The sequence below is a fragment of the Petaurus breviceps genome, unplaced genomic scaffold, assembly GCF_028583685.1.
Source record: "Petaurus breviceps papuanus isolate PSGF00001 unplaced genomic scaffold, PetGlider_PUasm1.0 90763, whole genome shotgun sequence".
NCBI classification, from domain to species: domain Eukaryota; kingdom Metazoa; phylum Chordata; class Mammalia; order Diprotodontia; family Petauridae; genus Petaurus; species Petaurus breviceps.
Genome location: NW_027187340.1, coordinates 13,150,899 through 13,174,431, shown reverse-complemented (window position 1 = coordinate 13,174,431; position 23,533 = coordinate 13,150,899). Strand labels below are relative to the sequence as shown.

The following is a 23,533-nucleotide window of genomic DNA, read 5'->3' as shown; positions in this document are numbered from 1 at the left end:
TCTCTCTCTCTCTCTCTCTCTCTCTGTCTCTCTCTCTCTCTCTCTCTCTGTCTCTCTCTCTCTGAAGCAGAATGGCAGATGTACCACAACCCTGAGTCTCCCGGGGTCGGGAGACCTGGGATCAGTTCCGGCCTCAGATACTTTGCACCCACACAAAATAACTGGCCATGTAACCTTGAGCAAGTTACTTACCCCCAATTGCTTAAAAAAAAAAAAAGATCCTATTGTATAGGGTTTCTGGCTCCTTCAGGCCATACCCTCTTTTGTAATATATGCAGTGACATTAGTGAACCTAGCAGCCCTTGAGAGTGCGGTCTTTTGTATTTCTTTGTATTCCCATCAATTAGCATAGTGCCTGACCCATAGTAGGTACTTAATAAATGATAGCTGACTGATGGATAAGACTATTCCTTTATAGAGGAAATATTCATCCTCTCTTCTGTGTAAGAACTTGGTGACCATCTCCTCCAGATTTACTTAGGCAAACTCATCCTCCTTTGAAAAAAAGAACCAATTTCATGATAAATAATAAATTCAGTTAAGGTTGTGAATGGGAAGCTAGGTGGCACAGTGGATAAAGTGCCCACCCTGGGGCCAGGAGAATCTGAATTCAAAAGTGGCCTCAGACACTTACTAGCTGTGTGAACCTGGACCAGTCATTCAACCCTGTTTTCCTCAGTTTCCTCACCTGTAAAATTAATTGTGGAGAAAGAAATGGCAAACTAGTATATCTGCCAAGATCCCAAAATGGGGTCCCGAAGTCAGGCATGACTGAACAAAAAATATGCTTGTGATCCAAGGAGTTAAAATATTTTCTCAGTCCTCATCTTCCTGCTAACCTCTGTGACAAATGACACCCTAGACTTGTCCTCTATCCACTCTTGGTCTTTGGCTTTGTGATGATGTACTGTCCTGGTTCTCCTCCCACTTCTCCATCCAATCCTGTCTTCTTTGCTGAATCCTCTCTACTTTATTCCTTCACTAAACTTCTATCCTTTCATTCTTCCCTCATCACCTAATGCCTGGACTGTTGTGGTAAAGCTTCTTAACTGGTTTTCTATTCTCTAATCTCTCCCTATGCGACTACATTGAGTAGGCTGTTAATATTAATTGTCTGGTTAATATTCCTAAAGGAACATTGTGATCTTACCACTATCCTGCTCAGAAACCTTTAGTTACTTTCTCTTTCTCATAAAGACAACTTCTTAATCTAGCATTCAGTCTTCCACGATCTAGATGCAACCTGCCTTTCTAGCCACACACCCTCAGTGCTCCCTTCTACAATCTATATTTCAGCCAAAATGATGCCAGTGCCTTTGTATGAATGTTATTTGTGCTGTGCCTTCCTGACTATATATTTTTTCCCATGTGATCTTCTCCATCTCAGTGTATCTACATTAAACATCAATGTTGAGCTCAAATGCCATTTATTTTAGATCTAAGTTGAAATTTAGCCTGGGACACTTGCTAGCTTTGTGACCCTGGGCAAGTCACTTATCCTCTGTTTGCCTTAGTTTTCTCAAATGTAAAATGGGGGTAACAGTAGCAGCTACCTTCCAGGATTGTTGTGAGGATCAAATATTTGTAAAGAGCTTATGTAATAGGTGCTTAATAAATGTTCATTCCTTTCACTCATTTTCCCCACCTTGAGCAATAAATGATTACTTCCTTCTTCAAATTAATCACTGATAGTCTTTAAAATGCCTTTTTTTTTTTAACCTATGTGCCATATCATTAAACCTTTAACTTTTTTTTTTTTTGGAGGGCAAGTGGGTTTAAGAAACTTGCCCAAGGTTACATGGCTAGGTTTTTTTGTTTGTGTGTGTTAAGTGTCTTAGGCCGGATCTGAACTCAGGTACTCCTGACTCCAGGGCCAGCACTTTACTCACTGCGCCACCTAACCGCCCTAAACCTTTAACTTATAAGCTTCTTGGGCAGAAATACAGAGTTAGGAAGGCACAGCACAATTAACAACAAACAGCATGTTTGGCTGAAATACGAGATTTTGTGGAAGAAAGAACTGGGGTACATGGCTAGAAAGGTAGGTTGCATCTAGATCATGGAAGACAGAATGCTGGCTTAAGAAGTTGTCTTTATGGGAAAGAGGAAGTGATTAAAAGTTTCTGAGCAGGATAGTGATAAGACCCTTATATAGATATCATGCCACTTCTGACAAAAATTACATCTGCATTAACATTTTAAAAACCAAATACACCTATCTGATACAGTTCTAAGAACTTGAGTACAAGATATAGCTGGATTTCCATGATGTCAGACATTGGGATGAAAAATAGGAAACTTAGCTAGATACATTAATTGGTATTTTGTGTGGTTTGATATAGACAGCATTTCTAGATGTTGGAATGAATATTTTTCAGTTTTCATTTGGATATTTGGCATTGGGCAGAAAATGTCCTAACTTTCTGGATTTTGCTCTACCTTTTTGTTAAATAGCAGTTTTGGAGGGTGACTAAAGCATTTAATCATGACAGAAAGCTATCAAACTTACACAGCCTGTTTTAGGATATTGTACATGCTAAATGACCAGACTACTTTTGAAAAGCTTGCTGTTACTTTGCCAAGGACATAAGTCCCAAAGGAATATACTGAATTTCCTTTTCTTATTAATGTAATATTAGTCCTCTCAATTTCAGAATTCCTTGTTGAAAGTTATAAATTACTATGAATCAAATCATTGGAGGTTTGCTTTTATAACTAAATTGAACAAATATTATCCTTGCGTTTTTAGGTCTTAATATAATACTTTAGACTTTCCTGTAAGGTTTGTTCCTTTTTCCATATGTCACTGAACATGAAACAAATTTCAGTTTTAAACTTTTCCCTGGTTTATAATTTCAGAAAACTTTAAAAAAATCATAGTTAATTAACTCTTGAATTAAATGCTGGAAAATCAGTTATATAACTTATAGTACTTCTAAATTATGTCCCTTTATTTTTTCTAGCTAAACAGCACTTATCCATATAGGGGGGAAAATTGGTGAAAGACTTATTTTCAAGCTTGTGTGTAGGTTTTTATTCCTATTCTTGTCTCAAATTATCACCTTTATATGTATCTGTTTACTTGTTATATGCTCTCAGTAAAATGTAAGCTCCATGAGGACAAGAACTGATTTTTTCCCTTTTCTCTTTATAGTTCTAGCATCCAGAGAAGTGCCTTACACAAAGTAGATGTTTGATAAATTCTTGTTTAATTGAATCACAGTGGCTCACCTTTGCTAGAAAAATAATTCTCCCCTTTTCATAAGTTTTTCTTAAGATTCTCCAGGTTAAAAAAAAATTTATGCAGGAGGGGAATTCTGATTTGAATAGCTATTGCTGTGGTCATGGGACCTTTTTTTAAATTTTTTGGTCTTTATTAATTTGTTTACTTTTAGTTTACAAGATTCATTTTCACAATTCCTTGAGTTTCAAATTTTCTCTCCTTCCCCCGCTTCAACTGCCCCCATGGGAGTATAGTATCTGCAAATACTTTCACATTAGGCATTAGTCAGGTTATAAAGAAGGATTGTGTCAGATGAAATGAACAACGGGAAAGAGGAAACAAAACCAAACAAGAAAAAGAAAAAGAGCAGGTAGTTTGCTTCAATCTGGGTTCAAACTGTGTTCTTTCTCTGGATGTAGACATCGGTCACGGGATCTTTTGTAGTCTTGCTTTATCAAATTCTATAAGAGCATGTCATAGGCCTTCTGGCCCCTCTGTTGCAGTGGGTTCTGGTGAAATCTAGATAAAATCCAGCAGAACTGGATATAACCAAAAATTTATTGGTATGATTGTGCAATCAACACAGCTCTGCTGCTCACAAGGAACCATGGAAGTATTAAGATCTGGTACTTAGAAAATTGTCATAAGAAGCCACGGTAGATTAAGCTCCATTGAATCCTATTTATAGATCCATATCCACTTATTTCCACCTAGTATCTGATCCATCTAGTAAGGTTTTTTAAACTTCCATACAATATTTCAATTCTTCCAACTGGTGAGTCATTCATGTTCCTCCCTATTACTTCCTTGTTGAAGGTGGGGTGCAGAACTTGTTTGTCCTTCAATTTTGAAGAGGACCAGTGACATTCAGATGATGTCTTCACTTGCATGTGAATTGGATTTAAGTGAGGCAGAGCTGTACAAAGTCATCAACCTCACTCTCTCATCCTGGGTCATTGAAGTCCGTAGCAGCTTGCTTCATTTGCCTTTATGGCCACTGGAACAAATTTTTCTCACCTGCCCAATCTGCCAGGTTATTCTTCACATTCTTGGGGTAGTCAAAATGAGAAAGAGGATGGATCACAGTACCTAATACAGTACAACATTAATTTTCTTCAACAACAGAGCCAAGATTTTAACTCACATCCTCTGACTGTACTATACCCCAATGGTCCCCAAGACCAGTGATTTTTAATCTTTTTTATTTATCAGAAAAATATTTCTGAGCACCCTCTTCAATTTTATGAAGATTTATTTATTTAAAATTATATAATGTATTACTGTACTAATAGTTATATATACTATAAAATATACAAAAATTAGAAATAAAAAAGGATGAAATAAGAAATGAAATGAAATAATTTTATCCTAGTCAACAGGGAGCCATTGGAGTTTATTGAGTAGGAGAGTATAAACATCAGGCTCCCGTTTTAACAAAATCAGTGTGATAGCTGTGGGGATTGGATTGGAGAGGGGAGACATGAGGCAGGGAGACTAATTAGGAAGCCATTGCAATAATGTGAGCAAGAGGTGATGAGGCCCTGAACTAGAGTGGTTGCTGTGTAAATAAAGAGAAGGTGGATTTGAGAGAGATTATGGTGGTAGAAATGGCAAGATTTGGCAACTCATTAAACGAGGAGTCAAAGATGACAGTGAAATTGTGAACCTGGATGACTGGAATAGTAGTAAGGAAGCTCAGAAGAGGGAAAGGGAAGATAATGTAATAAGGTCTGAGATGCAAATTTACAGTCTGATCATACCTACTTACCCTGGGCGTCTCACCCTCTTCCACCCAAAACAAAAAGTAAAGGGCAGCGTCTTACTCCTCTAGCCCAGGAGCACAGGACAACACCTGCAATCACAAAGTAATGGTTGTGGGTGGGGGTTGGAGCTAAGATAGACTGGAAGGTAGCAGGGAAGAAGTTTTCCCAATGGCACTTGTGTAGCTGCTACTGTGACTGCTCATTAAGATTTGGGTCATAACTTCTGTGACCCAACCCTTGCTTGAGTAACAGAGAGATTGGGTGCTTTCACAATGAACAGGCTGGGGGGAGTAATGGAGGATAAGGTTGTGTCATTGTGTTAGGGACACATTCCATAATTGGTTATCATAGGATCATGGTTTGCAACTCATCTTCCTATTCTCTGATTGGCTGATCATACAGGCCATGGGGTCAGGCCATAGGCCTTACTTTGGAAACCTAAGCCTCTTCAACTCTGAGGACACAGGAGATTTTGCTGTCTTTGAAATGTAAAGAAAAGATAAATAGCTTTTGGGTTTAGAGAATACAGAATATTTCCCTCACTGCTTTTGGATACCTCTATCTCTCTTTGCTCTAAATATTGACAAGTATTAACATAATTTTTAAATCAGGAGATACTGTGATTTCCCACAGCATAGAAATGCCCACAGGGTCCTAAGGGAGCTCTGATAGCTATGGAAACTCCAGCCTAAGAGGAGATCTTTATAGCTATTTCGGAGATAAAGGGACATCTCTGGCCTTGGGGAGTGGGAATAAAGTGAAACCATTTAGAATAGGGGGAAATAGTGTAACAAAAGCTTGAATATTAAGATTTGGATATAGTACTTTTTACTTTAGACCTATACATATGAAATAATCACAGTGGGGTAAGTATTAATTAAGAGATATTTTGGTGGTAGAAATGGCAAGATTTGGCAACTCCCAGTTAATAATTACCTGGGATAGATAAAATAAATAACTTTATTGACATGTACAATAAACCTCACAAGTTCATATATCCTTAAAACTTATAATATGTAATATATCCTCTTCCTCACCACCCCCCTGAATTCTTTTATTTACACATGAGTTGACATTGAATTCACAATATTTAGACATATTCTTGGGGCAGCTAGGTAGAGCAGTGAGTAGAGCACTGGCCCTGGAGTCAGGAGGACATGGGTTCAAATTTGGCCTCAGACACTTATTGACACACTTACTAGCTGTGTAACCTTGGGCAAATCACTTAAGCAAAACAAAACAAAAGAAAATAATATCTCTGTCTCTTAGGGCAGCTAGGTGGTGCAGTGAATAGAGCACTGGCTGTTGCAGCAAGCACCCCAGCATACCCAGGGTGGCTGCCAACACAAGTTCTTAGATCTGCTTTTCTAAAGGAAAGCAACTCAAAATGGGTTAACAATCTTACTTTAATCAAACATATGTCATTTACCTAGTTCGGGGGAAAAAAGGTCAGCATCCCGAACTTAAGAGAATACAAACAAGTTACAGGCAGAAGTTACAAGAAGATAGAGAAACAGATTAAGCAGAGAGGCCTCTAACTGTCTGACCATTACATCCATACCTAGTCACAATTACCAGAGAGGGAAGCACCAACATCTGGGTTTTCAAAGCCAGGGGGCTTGACGGCTGCCCAGAGGCTCGTCTAGTCAAATCACATAACACTTCTCAAAGTGAGCCCCAAAACAAAATCTCACATCAGGGTATATATAGCTTTCTCCTTGCTCAAGAGAATGTCACAGCCCTCTTGACCCACTGCCCAATCACAGAGCACCAAGGTGTGGGCATTCCTGAAAACCAAGCCTCCCAGCACAGGCTCCCTGTGCACTTAAGCCTATTAAAGGGCCTAGGGGCAGGGAAGATCTTAAATTCCCATTCCTATAACACTGGCCCTGGAGTTGGTTCAAATCTGAGTTCATATCTAGCCTCAGACACTTAACACTTACTGTGTGACCTTGGGCAAGTCACTTAACCCCAATTACCCTGCCTTCCCCCTCTCCAAAAAGACTAAAAAAAAAAAACCCAAATATTTTGACATATTCTTCATCATGAGACCACACTTGATCATGATGGATATTAAGTTTACCTTTTATGAAAAACTCGTTTTTCTAAGTCTAACTTTGATTAGATTTTGTTCTATGATTTCCCCCTATACAGCACTTTACCCATTTCCCTGATAAAAGTGTCTGCTATGATCCATTGTTTTTCTTTTTTTTTAAACTGAAAAAATGTATCATTTTATTTGTACACTTAAAAAGTTGTACATTGAAACTTATAATACAGTTCTGTAAAAACTACTTATCACTGAAAGAACTGCCAGGGAAAAGGGAGGGTGTTAGTGTTATCTTTTTTCAGTTGATCATTAGGAAAAGTTAAAGGAATAAGCAAAAACACAATTTTTTAAATTTGAGGAACTTTTTCCAGGTACAAAATTTAGAAATACAAAAACAAATTCACAAATTTCTTTGAAAACTAAATAAATGTCTACTTAATAAACTCCAATTGAATACCTTTATCTAGTTCATCAGCAAACATTACTTTTTCCCAATCCACAGTATTCTAGTCTTTGTTCTGCCTTGCCTAAGACAAACTTTGAGTCTTTATAGCAATAGTTAACACCTGTTGGCTTTAAAAAAAAAAAAACTAGTCTTCTTCCTGTTCTTCCAAATTCAAGAAGCCTATGCCACATGTAGAGCAAACAATAATAACTCCTCTTGTTGCCAAGTCCCTTTGAAGGCCTTGCTTGTTTTCTAGGGACTAATTAGGCTGTTTTTCAGCACTACTTTGCGAGTTGTTGGCATCTTGTTCTTTTTGTTTTCAACTGCACTTTCCTATGTCATTGTAGGCTTGAATGATCCTTAAAATGCTTGACTTGCTCACACCAATAGCCAGCCATTACAATATCTCTCATAATGAAGTATACCCTTTGAATAACGGAGAGCTACAACTTTTGCACGTTCCTTTGAATAGAATCCATTCTTTACAACCATGGCATTAAAAACACAACAAAAGAAATGTGTATGACCAGAAATGCAGAATTCAAATGGCAGAGAACTAATTAAAGGTGGGAATTCAGCTCAATCCAGTTTCATTGAGCCAAAGTCAGATGTTCTGACTCTGCTTAAAGTCAGTAAAAATGTGTGCACACATGTCACAAAATGAAACCATGTCAAAACCATTTATTCCAAGTCACCCACAGAAAACTGTGGAGAAGTGGTGTCAAACTCCAACAGAAATGGCAGATTACCATTATCTATGTTGAATTGTATTTTTATTTATTTTGTTAGGTATTTCTCAGTTAAGTTTTAATCTGGCTCCTGTAAGCACTCAGAAGTTTTGTGGCAAGAGTTTGCCACCGGGGCGGCCAGGTAGCACAGCGAGTAAGAGCACCGGCTCTAGTGTTGAGAAGACCTGGAGATCGAATCCCGGGCTCAGACACTTAGCACCCACCCAGAAACACCTGGCTGTGTAACCTTGAGCAAGTTACTTAACCCCAATTGCTTAGGGGCGGCCAGGTGGCTCAGCGAGTAAGAGCACCGCCTCCAGTGTTGGGACGACCTGGAGATCGAATCCCAGGCTCAGACACTCAGCACCACACCCAGAAATAACTGGCCTTGTAACCTTGAGCAAGTTACTTAACCCCGATTGTTTAAAAAAAAAAAAAGAGTTTGCCACCGCTGCTATAGAATATCATAAATCCTAGAATACTTGGTTTCAAGTGCCCTTTCTGGTACATGCTGGCTGTATGAACATGGACAAGTCACCCTAACTCCTCAGTGCCTTCAGGGAACTGCTTATGACTATAAGTTTCAGAAAAATTGCTTTACATTGATGAATCAGTGGGTGGAATTTTGAAAATCAGAGCTCCCTGAACTTATGAAATCACATTTGGACTAGAAAAAAGAGGGCTAGATGTATAGTAATTAAATGTCAAGCAATGTGGGTAATGGATAATAGTATTATAGAAGGTTAGGGATGGGAGAGATCATTGTGGATTGTAATGGTAGAAGAGGGCTTAGAGGAGATGGGATGAGCTGGGCTATAAGGGAAGCATAAAAGGGAAAGTATTTCCAGTAAGTTAATAGCATGGGCACAGACATGAAGACATGTTCGTATGGTGATAGTGGTTAGGCCATTCTGATTGAAGAGGAAAGGGGGTGGTAAAATTAGATACAGCTGCTTCAAATGCCAGAATGAAGAATTTGAATTTACTCCAACAGGAAATATAGAATCATTTTAGATTTTTGAGCAGGAGAAAATAGCATGGTGCAAATAATATTTTAGTATGTACCCTACCCTTCTTTAGGGCAGAAACAGTGTCATTTCCTCCCTTTCCTCTAAATTTAGCCTAGTGTCTTATAGACAGCAAGCACTTAATTTGTTGAAATTAATTAATATGTCAGTGTTCTGCTGGGTGGATTGGGTGGAAGAAGCTTCCGGAGGTAGGTAGACTAACTAGAGGGAGCACTGTAATTAAATACAGGCATAGCCTGATGAGGATTCCTAAGTGGTAACAGAAGACAAAGGAGCAATTGGAAATGTACCAAACAGATGACTCATCAGGACTTGATAACTGATTGGACAGGAGAGGAAGGGATTAAAAGGTAACTCAAAGGATATAAGCCCAGGAAAATAGAAAAGTTACTTTTTGCTTCTGGAGAAGATAAATTTTGTTTGGATCATGGTATTTTTGAGGTGAAAGCAAAATATAAAAGCAAAAATGTGTCATAGATGATTGGAAACATGAAATCAGAGGTCAAATGAAAGGTGTTGGAGGAATCACTTTTTTCCCATTTAGAGACATTTTTTTTTTCTGTTGAAATACATTTAAAAGTATTTTTAGCTCTTGAAAGGTGGTATGGTTTCATTAGACAACTGGCTACCTCAGTAAAAACCAAGGTGGGAACACCCTCAGTGTCACTAGAAAAAGGACTTTTAAAAAGCTGATGTTTGTATTAAGCGCTCTCATTAAGCGCTAACTTCCACAGGCAGAGTTGCTTAGACTTGTGGAAAGAGTCTTTTCAGGCCTGAGAAAAAGATAGTTAAGGGAGAACAGGAGCCATAGAACACTTAAAAATTCTATCAATGACTTGGATAAAGGCAAAGATAACATGCTTGTCAAATTTGCAGATGGCATAAAACTGAGGGGAAGGAAGGTGCTACCATACTGTACAATAGTCAGTATCCCAAAAGATTTTGACAGGTTATAACAGGGGTGGGGAACCTGTGGCCTTGAGGCCACACGTGGTCTTCTAGATCCTTAAGTGCAGTCTTTTGCCTGAATCCAAGTACATTTTGTAAATCCAAGTAAAATTTAGATTCAGGCAAAAGGCCACACTTGAGGATCCAGAAGGTCTCAAGTGGCCTCAAGGCTGCTGGTTCCCCACCCCTGGTTTAGAACAATGAACTTAATCAAACTAGAAGAAATTTAATAGGGTTCAAAAATCATCTGTACAAATATAGATTAGAAGTATGACTAGACAACAGTTTGTGTATAAATAAGGGGGGAATTTGTGTGTCCTGAAGGCTCAATTTGACTCAAGTAGCACAGCAATGAATCTATTCTCTCATTAAGCAAAGCATAGTATTCAGAAAGAGGGAACTGAGTCCCACTTACCTTTTCCTTCCTCAGCCTATATCTGTAGTATTGTGTTCAGTCCTGTGCAAAACATTTCAAAAGAATATTGATAAGTTGAAGAAAAACCAGTTATAATGACCAAAATGGTGAGGTGGGGTTGGTGACCATGTTCTCTTAGTATAAGTTGAAACACAAATGGGGATGGAAGAAGAGAAGACTTAATGGGTAATGTTTTTTCAAGAATTTGGAGGATTGTTCTGTAGAAAAGAGATTAGATTTAATGCGCTTTGCTCCAGAGGACATGACCAGGAATAATGCATGGAATCTGCAGAAGATTGATTTCAGCACAACATAAGGGAAAATTTCCTAACAATTACAAGTGCTCCAAAGTAGAATGGGCTTCCCTTCTGGGCTCGTGTCTGACTCAGAACTGTCCCAAGGTGTTTCAGGTTTGAAACTGGAATGAAAGGAGATGCTTATAGGTTATTTAACAATTAGCCAAAAGAAATTTACTTCGCAGGAAAAGGATATTCAACGAAGATAGACATTATGAGTCCTTTGAACTGATTTGACTAAATGAAAGCCAAATGCTTGGATTCATCTACCAGCCAAGCATTTGAGAGCTCCTCTAACTTCTCATGACTGCTTTGTACCCAAGGGATGAGAAATTGATCTTCTCTATCCTCAGCCCCTGCGTTCCTGAGCCAACCAAGATTTGAGGAATATCTTGATACTTTTTAAAAGAAAAAGTAGCCTAACCTGTATGAGTTGGGGGAGGGAGGATCCCATTCTCATTGCCAAATGTAACAACAATACAGTATTCACCATGTCACAACTGTAATGCCAAGCAAAGGCAACTTCCCAAGGTTCAAAATACCAGCATAGCTGCTCTCCATTTTATTCAGTGATAAATTAAGAACAGAAAAAATCAAAATATAGCATAATTCAAAATACAGCATTCACCAAGGGTAATTCAATCAAGTACTACTCCACCCCTGGACATTACATTCATTTAATCAATCACAAAGCCCCTCTTGTCAAATGGAGATTAGTTTCCAATCATAAGTAAAGTACATTCATTTGTTCAATCACAGAGCACAAAAGAAGTCGAAAGTTTCCCACCCTTGGATTACAACTGAATAGGCCATCTACTCCAGAGTTACAACAAGCTTAAGCACAGCATTTAATACCCAAAGAGAGGTCTTTTCTTCATCTTGACACAAGGCAAGTTCTCAGCAATCTTTGTTCCTGGGGAGACAAAGCTTAGCAAGGCAACAAGATACATTGCCAGTCTCTTCATTAATTCATCCTCTGTCTGCAGAACAGTCCTAGCACCCCTGAAAACATTAGCAAACCCTCTTCCAGGATTTCTGTAAACATACAAAAAGAAAATCCTTCTTCAGGGTTTCTGAACCAACAGCAAGGTTCCAGGACCTCTGCAACAATAGCATTGGCCTTCACCAGTGGGCTCAATTCACTCTCTGTCTGCAGAACAGTCTCAGGACCCCTGAACCAACAGCAAGGTTCCAGAACCTCTGCAACAACAGGACTGTCCTTCACCAGTGGACGAATCTGGCAAAACAACATCAAAACAGACAGACAAAGTACCAGCATAATAGCCATGTCTCCTCAGTCCTTGGCAGCTCTGAGTGACAGCTCTAAAAAGTCCTGGGCAGTTCAAACTGGCTCCATTTCTGCCTCCATGATGCTGCTTCAAAAAAAATTCTTCTGCCTCTCTCTGTGTTTGTGTCGCTCTAAAATTCATGTCACCAGCTCCTCCCAGTTCAGCCCTCTCTTTTCACGTCAACAAGTCCATCCCACAAGTGGGATTCACAAGCTCTGGGTTTTAACACAATCAATCTGAAAATCCACCCCTAGGTCACAAGTAAATTACAATTTCATCAGTCACTACTCAGTATCCTATTTCATCAGTCACTACTCAGTCAATTTCATCAGTCACTACTCAGTACCCACAGAGAGGTCTTTTCATCTTGACTCGGGGAAGGCTTTCAGCTCCCATGGTTCCTCTTCCATGGTCCCAGCTCCTGCCCGAATCTAACCAACTACCACCTGAGTTCAAAGGCAGATGGCTCCCAGCTCCTTGTCCAGCTCTCCATGCAGTTCCTGCTCCACATTGGGGCTCACAAAGTCACAACATTTGTATAAAGTACTGGCACCACAGTCATGCTTCCTCAGTCTTCTGCAGCTCCAGCTGGCCCTTGGAAATCCTCAGCAGTTCCAGCTGGCCCTCAGAAGTCTTCAGCAACATAAGTACTGTTCTCAAAATCAAAATCATTTTATCCAGCCTCCATGTGGCTTGCTCCAAGAAATTCTGTCTCAGTTCTTAATTCTCATTCCTCTTCTCAGTTCTTCTCAATTCTCAGTGCAGTCTTTAGTCCAGCAGCTGCTGCCCTGCCTTCATGATACTTACCCCAGGAATTCTGACTGTCCAGTTTCTGCTCTTCTTTCTGTTATGTCAGCAACAGGGGATCATACCTTCTGTTTCTTCAACAGAGGCTTAATTTGAAACTTAGGTGCTAAGCTCTTAGCTTAGCAATACAAAGGGATCTTCAGATTTCATTGCTATTGCATGTTCTTACCATAGCTGTCTTGAGAGATAGTAGAGAGGTTCCCAGTTGGAGAAGTTCAAGTTCAGGGATAGTGCTGAGAGAATTCCTGTTTAGGTATAAGTTGGTCTAAATAGCCTTTGAGGTCTCTAAGATTCTGTCATTCTGTCTATCTAATCTATCTATCTATCTATCTATCTATCTATCTATCTATCTATCTATCTATCTATCTATCTTTGATTTTTGGAGGGGAGAAGGCAGGGCAATTGGGATTAAGTAACTTGCCCAAGGTCACACGTCTAGTAAGTGTTAAGTGCGTGAGGCCGAATTTGCTCAGCTTCTCCTGACTCCAGGGCCACCTAGCCGCCCCAGATTCTTTCATTTTAGTCAGCATATAAGTGACTGTCATCTTTTTCCCCCTTCTGTCTGTACATGAAATGGAAAATGTTCAGGGACCTTGAATAGTCTAAAGAACAACTGGGATAAGCTCAAAAGATTTCTGGGGTAGGGGCGGCCAGATGGTTCAGCGAGTAAGAGCACAGGCTCCAGTGTTGGGATGACCTGGGGATCGAATCCCGGGCTCAGATACTCAGCACCACACCCAGAAATAACTGGCCATGTCACCTTGAGCAAGTTACTTAACCCTGATTGCTTTAATAAAAAAAAGGATTTCTCTGGAAAGTTATATGTTCTGGTCATATGATGTTTAACATTTTTTTCAATGTTTTGGGTAAAGGCATATATGTCATGTTTATCATATTTACAAATGATATACAATTCTGGAAGGGATAAGCCAGTGTGTTGTATAAATGAGTTGAGGTCCAAAAAGAACTCAACAGATTAGAATATGGGACCAGATTTAAAGAGATGGAATTTAATAGGAATAAAAATAGTCTTATGCTTGAGTTGAACAAACAAACAATTCCACAAGTACAAGATGGAGTTGGCCTAACCATTTACCATACCAGTTCATATGAAAAAAGACTTGGAGTTTTAATGGGCTGCAAGCTTCATGTGAATCAGTAGTGCCATGTAGCAGCCAGAAAGACTAATGCTTTCTGGAATACTGTACAGAAAGGGCGGAAGGGCGGTGTCTGATAGCTTCACTCTCTTGTGCCCTGCTCAGATCATATTCTGTGTTCAGTTTGATGCCACATTTTGAAAAGGATATTTATAGATTTTAGAGAGTCAAGAAGAGGACATTTGAGATGGTAAAGGGGTTCTAGATTATTTAATATGAGGACTGGCTGAAGGTATTAGAAGATATTAGCCTAGAAAAGAGGAAACCTAGGATAAATAATATCATAGCTGTCTTCAATGTATGAAATGCCATTATGGAACAGGGCTTAAACTGAAGGAAGTACTAAGAGTAATGGTAGAAGTTGCAGAGAAAGCAGATTTTAGCTCAGAATAAGAAAACATTTTCTAACAATTGTTTATCAAAAAGTTGAATGGATTGCCTTGGGAAGTAGTGGGTTCCTCCTTACTAGAGATCTTCCAGCAAAAGCTGTATAACTATATACTATGTTTTATAAGGTATTCTTATTCAGCTACAGGTTGCCCTAGATGGCATCTGAAGTTCCTTTTAATTTTGAGATTTTGTAATTTGTGTGACCCTGGGCAAGACACTTAACCTTCAACTGCCTCAGTTTTCTCATCTGTAAAATAAAGATAATAATAGAATCTACCCCCTCAGGCTGTTGTGAGGATCAAATAACCTTAAAAGCAATATATAAAACCTTAAAGTGATATATAAATGATAACTCTTACTATTAGCATAAAATAATAATAATCCCTTTGATGTGAAAAAATTGAAAGCACTACAGATAACATTCTCTTGCTAGGACAGTTAAAAAGCTGCAATAAAAAGAAAGGTTATAAGAGTGTTTTATGATTTGTGTATTTTCCTCTTGAACTTTTCTTGAACACAGGCCCAGGGTTTGTTCACAGTTGTGGGGCATTCACAGAAAATTTATGTGATTGTGTAATGCTTCCATACAACTCCACTCTGATCAGAAAAACAGCTTATAGAGTGCTTAAGTGACTTCTTAGTGGTCACAAAGCTAGTACGTGTCAGAAGCAGGATTTGAACTTAGATCGTCCTGATTCCAAGGCTGCCCCTCTGTTTATTCTTCATGTTGCTCCTTATGTATGTAAATAACTCATAAAATATATGTAGAAACATTGCAATAGTATTTCTCTGCATTCTAAGTGTTTTTACCCTTTCTTTAAAAAAAAGTTTTATCCAGAAAATATTGCTGTATTCACATGTTGTCTAACCTATTCTATGCAAGTTACTTACATTTTCAAAAAATTGGGCATGCAACTAAAAAAACTCTAGAAAATTAACAAATTAAACCCCCCAATTAAGCACCAAAATAAAAATATTGAAAATGAAAGGAGATTAACAAAGTTGAAAGTAAAAAAGTCATTGAATTTATAAATAAAACCGGGAGTTAAAAAAACAATAAAACATATACGCCATTAGGTAATTTGACTAGGAAGGAGAAAAAACCAAACAACTAGTATTTAAAAAGCTGAATTCGATAAATAAAGCAATGATTAAGAGCTATTTCACCCACTTATATACTTATAAAATAGACAATCTAAATGAAATGGATATTTATAAACATATAAGTTGCCCAAATGAGTAGAACAGGAAAAAAGACACAACCCCATCTTAGAAAAAGAGATTGAACAAGCCATAAATGAACTTCCAAAGAAAAAACCTAAGACCAGATAAATTTACAAGTGAATTCTACCAAACACTTAAAGAAAAATTTCAATATTATGTAAACTATTTTAAAAAATAGGTAAAGTATCCTATCAAATTCTTTCTATGACACAAATTTGTCTTAATGCCTAAACCAGAGTCAAAACAGAAAAAGAAAACTACAAACCAATTTACCTAATGAATATTGATACAAAAATTTAAATAAAATATTAAAGGAGACTACAGTAACATCACAAAGATCAAACCATACAGCTAGGCTAGATTTATATCAGGAATGTAGGGTTGGTTAAATATTAGGAAAATTATAAGCATAATTGACCATATTAATAATAAAACAGCAAAAATCATATGATTATTTCAATAGATATAGAAAAGGCTTTTGACAAAAGACACCACCATTTCATGTTTAAAAATACTAGAAAACATAGGAATAAAATGAAACTTTCCTTAAAATAAAAAGTAGTAACTATCTAAAACCAAGAGCAAGCATCATCTGTAAGAGGATAAGCTAGAAGCTTTTCCAGTAAGATCAAGAGTGAAGCAAGGATATCTATTATCTTCATTATTATTCAGTATTGTACTAGAAATGCTAGCTATACAAATAAGACAAAAAGAAACTGAAGAAATAAACATAGGCAAAGAGAAACCACAACTCACTTTTTGAAGATGGTATGATGGTGTATGACTGTGAAACCTGGAGAGTGTACCAGCGCCATGCCAGGAAACAATTGCTTCCATTTGAATTATCTTAGGAAGATTCTGAAGATCACCCAGCAGGAAAAGGTCTGAGATACTGAGGTCTTTTCTCGAACTAACCTGCCAAGCATTCAAACTTTACTGCAGAGAGCAGAGCTCTGATGGGCTGGCCACGTTGTCTGAATGCTAAATGTATGCTTGCTAAAAAGACGATTTTATGGAGAACTCACACAGGGTAAATGCTCACATTCAGTCATAAAAAGTGATACAAGGACACCGTCAAGGTCTCTCAAGAACTTTGGAATTGGTTTATGATGTGGGAGACACTGGCAAGGACTTTCCAGCATGGTGTGCCCTCATAAAAGAAGGTGCCATGCTCTCTGAGCAAAGCAGAATTGCTGTAGCTCAAAAGAAACATGAGATATGCAAATTTGGAGACATCTCCATTCCAAATGTTCATAAAGACTATTTGTGACCAACCTGTGGTAGGGACTCCTGCGCTTAAATTGGTCTTGATCAGCCACAGCTGGACATGCTGTACCTTGACTCTAACATAGTGATGTCATATCAATGAAGGACAACAACCAACCAACAAGATCATTTTGTAGATGAGCAAACTGAGGCAAACAGTGTTAAGTGACTTGTCCAGGGTCACACAACTAGTAAGTGTCCGAGGCTAGATTTGAACTCATGTCTTCCTGACTTCAGGTCCCACACTTTTTCCACTGTGCCACTTAGCTGCTTGAAAAATTCTCTAAATGACCAATAATTAGAGAAATATAAATTCAAAAAATTCTGAGGTACCACCTCACACCCATCAGATTGGCTAAGATGATAAAAAGGGTAAATGACAAATGCTGGAGAAGCTGTGGGAAAACAGGTGCACTAATTCACTCTTGGTGGATCTGTGAACTGGTCCAACCATTTTGGAGAGAAATTTGGATTTTATGCTCCAAAAGTTATTAAACTCTGCCTACTCTTTGACCCTAAAATACTGCTATTAAATCTATACCCCAAAGAGATCAGAAAAAGAGGAAAAGGACCCAAATATACAAAAATGTTTATATCCATCCTTTTTGTGGTGGCAAGGAATTGGAAACTGGTCCCCCATTAACTGGGGAATTGCTGAACAAGTTATGGTATATGAATGTGATGGAATACTATTGCACTGTAAAGAAATGATGGAGGGATGGTTTCCTGGGAAGACTTGTATGAAATCATCTAAAGCTAAATAAGGAGAACAATTTATAAAGTAACAGCAATATTATAAACAACTTTGAGAGACTTAGTAACTCAGATCAACACAGTGACCAATCTCAATTCCAAAGAACTCATGATATAACATGCTATCCATCTCCAGATAGAGAAATGAGGGACTGACTGCAAACTGAAACATCTTCTCATTCCTCTCTCTCTCTCTCTCTCTCTCTCTCTCTCTCTCTCTCTCCCTCTCTCTCTCTCTCTCCTTTCCTTTTTTTCTTTCCTTTTGACATGGCTAATTAGGAAATTTGTTTTACATTACATATTTGTAATAGGTATTCTTTTTCTTGCCTTCTCAGGGAGTAGGGAAGGGAAGGAATCTGAAATTGAAAATCAAATAAAACTGAATTTTTAAAAATAATTTTAAAAATAAAGATTATAAAGTTACTTGCATGGGTGTCAGAACTACTTGGGGAAGGTCATAGTTGTTAAGTCACCAAGCTTTTTATACTCTGAACATTCACAAGTTTATACAGAATTGTAAACCACCAGGTAATTCCTTTTCTATATTATTTTTAAGTAGACAAAAAAGCACAAGTCTGTATCCATATATATATGTTGGAGGATGTTTTTGTAATTCAAAGAAAACCTTAATCATTTCTTTAGGAGCATTGTCTTTTTTTTTTCCTTTTTGGAGGGCAATTGGGGTTAAGCAACGTGCCCAAGGTCACACTGCTAGTTTTTGTATTAAGTGTCTGAGGTCGAATTTGAACTCAGGTTCTCCTGACTCCAGGGCCTGTTCTCTATTCACTGCACCACCTAGCTGCCCCCAGGAGCATTGTCTTAATTCACAAATAAAATCATTTTCTCTTCTTTTAAAATTTATGAAGACATTCAGCAGAAGACAACCTCACATTTTTTACAAGAGCAATACAGAAAAGAGTACTATGAGGGAATGTGTTCTGCAGAATACAGTTAGCTTAGATGTTACACACAGTTTTGTGGTCTTTGAGATCCTTCATTAATACAAATCAATTAGATATATTTTTAAAGCATATGGAGGATATCAGTACTTAGTGTCCTTTTTGAGAAAATAGCGCTCAGCATCAATCATGAGCAAATACTGTTGAGGCAATGAAGCTGCTTTGGCTTTATTTGGAACAGCTGCCTGTCACTAACAGATGCCTCTTTCTAGAACTTGGAATTTTTAGGAAGAGTGCTATCCCCTATGGGATTTCCATGTTTTAACATGTTTCTTGCAAATGTATGAATAGAAGTTGAATTTATGGTGGTTAGAAAAAGTAATATCTACTGGTTAACAAAAGCTTGTGCATTTTATTTGCCTCCAAAGGAACATAAAAGACTTTTCTTTTGGCTGCCCTGGCTTCCTTTCTCTTTGCCTTCTTCCTGCTGTACTTCCTTTCCCCTTTCTGCATTGAAGTAGAAAAACACGTCTTCACAGTTTTATTGGAATGGAACTTTCTCAAGGGTCCTTTTCTCTAGAAAGCCTTGAGGTGCAGTGAGATACTTTCTAGGGTGATTGTGCTTTGTTTTCTATTTTAATAATGTCTGTGATTGCTAACAATTGAACATCTGCCCGCTTCTCAGCTATGAGATCTGGGTAAGGAGGCTCTTATACAATACAATACAGATACAATAGCCTAGTCTCAAATGTATTAAATAACGTTTGAAATATTGTCTATAAAACGTGTTGAGACTTACTGTTGCATTGAAACCTATTTTTTTTTTTTGCATTTGGAAAGGTTTTTTTCAACCATTATGCACTAAACATTTGTTGGATTTAGGAATGTTTTGTGTTTAAACATCTGTAGGGAATGGGAATGGTTGTTGCCAGAACTTTTTCCCCCAGTACCTATACATGCTGACAACTGTTGACATGTACTGGCCAACTTATCAATAACCTCCTATCTGTCCATCCATCGTTCCAACCTTAGAGCTAAATCAGTGAAGAGAAGATGATAGTCATCACAACGGATTCAGCTAGATGGGGCAGTGGATAGAATGCTAAACCTGGGGTCAGGAAGACCCAAGTTCAAATCCTGTCTTAGACACTTACTAACCGTGTGATCCCAGGCAAGTCACTTAACCTCTGTCTGACTCAGTTTCCTCATCTATAAAATGGAAATAATAATAGCACCTACTTCCCACAATTGTTGTACAAAATAAAATGAGAAAGGTGTAAAGCACTTTGCAAACCTTGAAGCTACACACACTTCTTTGTTTTCCTTTCTTCTGTTAATTTAAATTTAGGGGCCTATACTGCCCCATTATTATCCTAAATAGACTTTGAGTCACATTAAGTCAAAATGGTCTCAGGATCCCTCCTATCTATCTTGTTCCAGCTTTCCAGTACCTTGGGTTATTATCATCTGGTACTTGTGTAGGGGTTCGTGGAATATCTGGGACTTGAGAACCTCTGGCTGTAAAAGTGGGGAGACCTGGTCAGTGAGATCATCCAGGATGCCTCAAGAAAGTCTCAAGAGGAGTTTACTACTCTGTTCAATTTTCTTTTTGTCCCCAGAGCTTGAGGAACAGGTTGGGGGACTAGAAATGATACTCTTCCATCCCTCAGAACAGAATTACATATACAAACTGAGCTTTATGATCTTAGGAAAGACTAAAAATATGTCCAGCTCAGAAATTTACTGACTCAAATAAGCAAATACCTGGATAGGGCCATAAAAGGGAGGAATGGTAGGAAGGACACTCACATGTTAATGTGAATTGCTACCTCCTAACCATCCAAATGAGATTTAATCAAAGGCTTTCTAGTGAATGGAGAAAACTGTCAAAGTGAACTAAGAATAGCCTTTTGAGGGGAAAAAAAGTTTACAAATAGCTTCCCTCAGAAACTAGGAGGTAGGAAGTGAAATGATCATTCCCGTATTAAAAATGAGAAAATACCAAGGTTTAAATAAACTAAATGGCTTGCCTATGCTCAAACAACTTGCCAGTGTTGAAGCCAGGATTCAAATCCATGTTTCCCCTGGCCAGAGCACTTCCAAAGTACGATGATTAGTTCTAGGCCTAGAATATTGATAAGGTCATTTATAAGCTAATGAACATGCTGAGGAAGGCAACTTTCTGAAGATGTTTAGCCTGGAGGAGAGAAGACACAATGGGACATAGTAATGGCATTCAAGTATTCCAGGGTGGTCAGGTGGAAAAGGTAGGAAGAACAAGGAACAATCAATCGCGGTTAAAGGGAGGCACACTTAGGCTTGGTATAAGGGAAAACACCATAATAGCTATCCATACCTGAAATAGGCTGCCTCTCAGGGTAGTTGGTTGCTCCCTCTTTAGAGGTCTTTTAGGAACAGGCTGAATGACATTTGTTTAAAATGTTGTAGGGACGAGTTCTTTTTCTTCTGGAATGAGTTGGAGTAGACGGATATTGACATCACTTTCAACTCTGAAATTCTGTGATTCTGTCTCCTGACTTTCACTTTTCCCCTACACCTGATTCCTTGTTTGGTTTTAAATCCATAATCTACCTGAAAGGATAACACCGCACTAATGGAGCTGTAGGAATGAATGATTGTATATATCAGTGTTTTATTTGAAAAAGCATCCAGATGAACAATTTAAGATGCACACACATATTCTTCTCTCTACTTCAGTGGAAGCAGGGTCCTCTCTGACCTTCTCTACCTTCCAGGCAGTAGGAGGAAATACTTCCTAAGCTCCAGGACACTCTTGGGGCTCTGATGTTGGGGCTCTACTGTTAGCAAGTATTTGGGGTGTGTGTGTGTGTGTGTGTGTATGACAGAGAGAGACAGAGATAGAGAGAGAGAGAGATGTGATATTTTCTTACTGGAGCATCTTACTAATTTGCTGTTATATGACCAGTTTTCTTTGGTATGAATTCTAATAACCCCAGGGAAGAAATCTAGAAATGGGATAGAATTGGGAGAAGTAGGAAGGGGAAGGGAGGGGCAAGAATAAACAGGGCTGGTAGAAGATAAACAGCTGAGACAAGAACTCTAGAGTGAGGAGTCACGTGGGGACTCTAGGATTAGAAAATCTTGCTCCTCTGTAACTGTTCCAGAAACACTTCTCAGTCCTAGTGACTTCACCAGCCCCTTTCACAGATAAGAAACTAAGGCAAACAGGGTTAAGTGACTTGCTTAGGGTCACACAGCTAGTAAGTATCTGAGACTAGATTAGAACTCAGAAAGATGAGTTTTTCTGATTCCAGCCCAGTGATCTATCCCCTGCACCACCTAGTTACCCACCTTAGCTCTTTACCCATCTGTGCCTACTCATCCTGTATAACTCTTGTCCATGTCCTTCCATAAGTTCAGCCTAAGAGGCTAGTCCAATAAACTGAGGGCCTTTTTATGTTCTTATGACATTGGAACCAAAAGGCTATCCATTGGCTGGTCCATCTTTTTTGCTCATATATTTCTTTGGTGTCAATTCTCATATCACTTCTGCATAATCTGTACTTTTCATTTACCCCTAACTTGTTACTTTTCTTTCTTTCAGAACGCTGCAAATGTAAGCCTGTGAGAGCCACACAGAAGACCTATTTCCGGAACAATTATAACTATGGTAAGAATAACTGTGGAGTACAATTTAGTACTCGTGGGATTTAAGAAGTCAAGGAATTGATTGATATTTTGAATACTGGCTTTAAATTTACACAGGCAGAACTTTTCACCTAAGTTCAGTTGTGAAGGATATATGATTATAACGGAGTCAGAAATGAGAACACTGTTGTGAACTGTGGATATTCCTGATATCTTGTTCCCAATTGCACAAAGATGAACAGCCCCAGACGGAAAAATCAAATTTTTTAACTTCACTCAGGTTGTATCACATAGAAAATACTGGCATGTGTTGTAAAGAACCTGTAGAGTTGGAAAGGTCTGTCTTTTTAAAGTTTTAATATTCCTGAGACCTTGTTATTATTTAGTTATCATAGTACATTTTAAAATTGTTCAGTATGGACAAGAAATGGAAGTTTAGGAGTATTTATCACTTTATATAATATACATGGAATGAGGATGGAGAGGTCTTTTTTCATGTCTGTAATCCCAATGACTGATAATTGCATGCACATACGTACATATTATATATATATATATATATATATATATATATATGCCAATTATGTATCTATGGCCTGACTTGAACTTGTCTTCTTGCTTCTAAGACCAGTCTTCTAACCACTATATCACACTGTTCCTCACCTTGGGTAGGTTCTTAATAAGTTTGTTGAATGAATTAATTTATGATATGCAAAAATGTATCCAACATGAAAAGTATGCTGAACATGAAAGAATATTTATTTGAAAAATGCTTTAGAATCTTACAGAATATCAATCATTATAAATACCAATATTGGAAAAGATCCAAAGAGATGGTTGGTAAAAAGTCAGGACTTAATTCTGTAAGCATTTTCTTCTTTTTCTTTTTAGCACTGATGAGGTTCATGAAGTACTAGTTGATGTCTCCCCAGGGGACTATTAATGTTAAAAAGGCAGCAAATTAAATGATTACACATTATTAATTAGTTAATTCAATCAAATTTATTCTGTACTAAAAATGTTTTACAGTGAAACTTTAGTGCCCCATTTTAGGTGAGACAGGATATAAATAAATTGTTACACTAATTTTGTTTGTACTTCCTGTGAATTTTATTAGAGAGAGAAATGGGCTAGGACTATTAATATGGGAAGCCCTATTAGTGAAGTGTTAAGTAGTTTTTCCTTATGTTGAACGGAAATTTTCATTACTATACCTTCCATT

The 23,533-nt window shown here is 38.0% G+C and overlaps 1 protein-coding gene across 1 annotated transcript in view; it reads left to right on the top strand.

Annotated features, from left to right (window-relative positions):
* FRZB (frizzled related protein) overlaps nucleotides 1-23,533 on the top strand; it is a 56,432-nt gene that overhangs the window by 20,271 nt on the left and 12,628 nt on the right. The window contains exon 3 of the mRNA XM_069068584.1: nucleotides 22,268-22,333. Within this exon, the coding sequence (XP_068924685.1) occupies nucleotides 22,268-22,333 (66 nt within the window). The remainder of the gene's footprint in view (nucleotides 1-22,267; nucleotides 22,334-23,533) is intronic.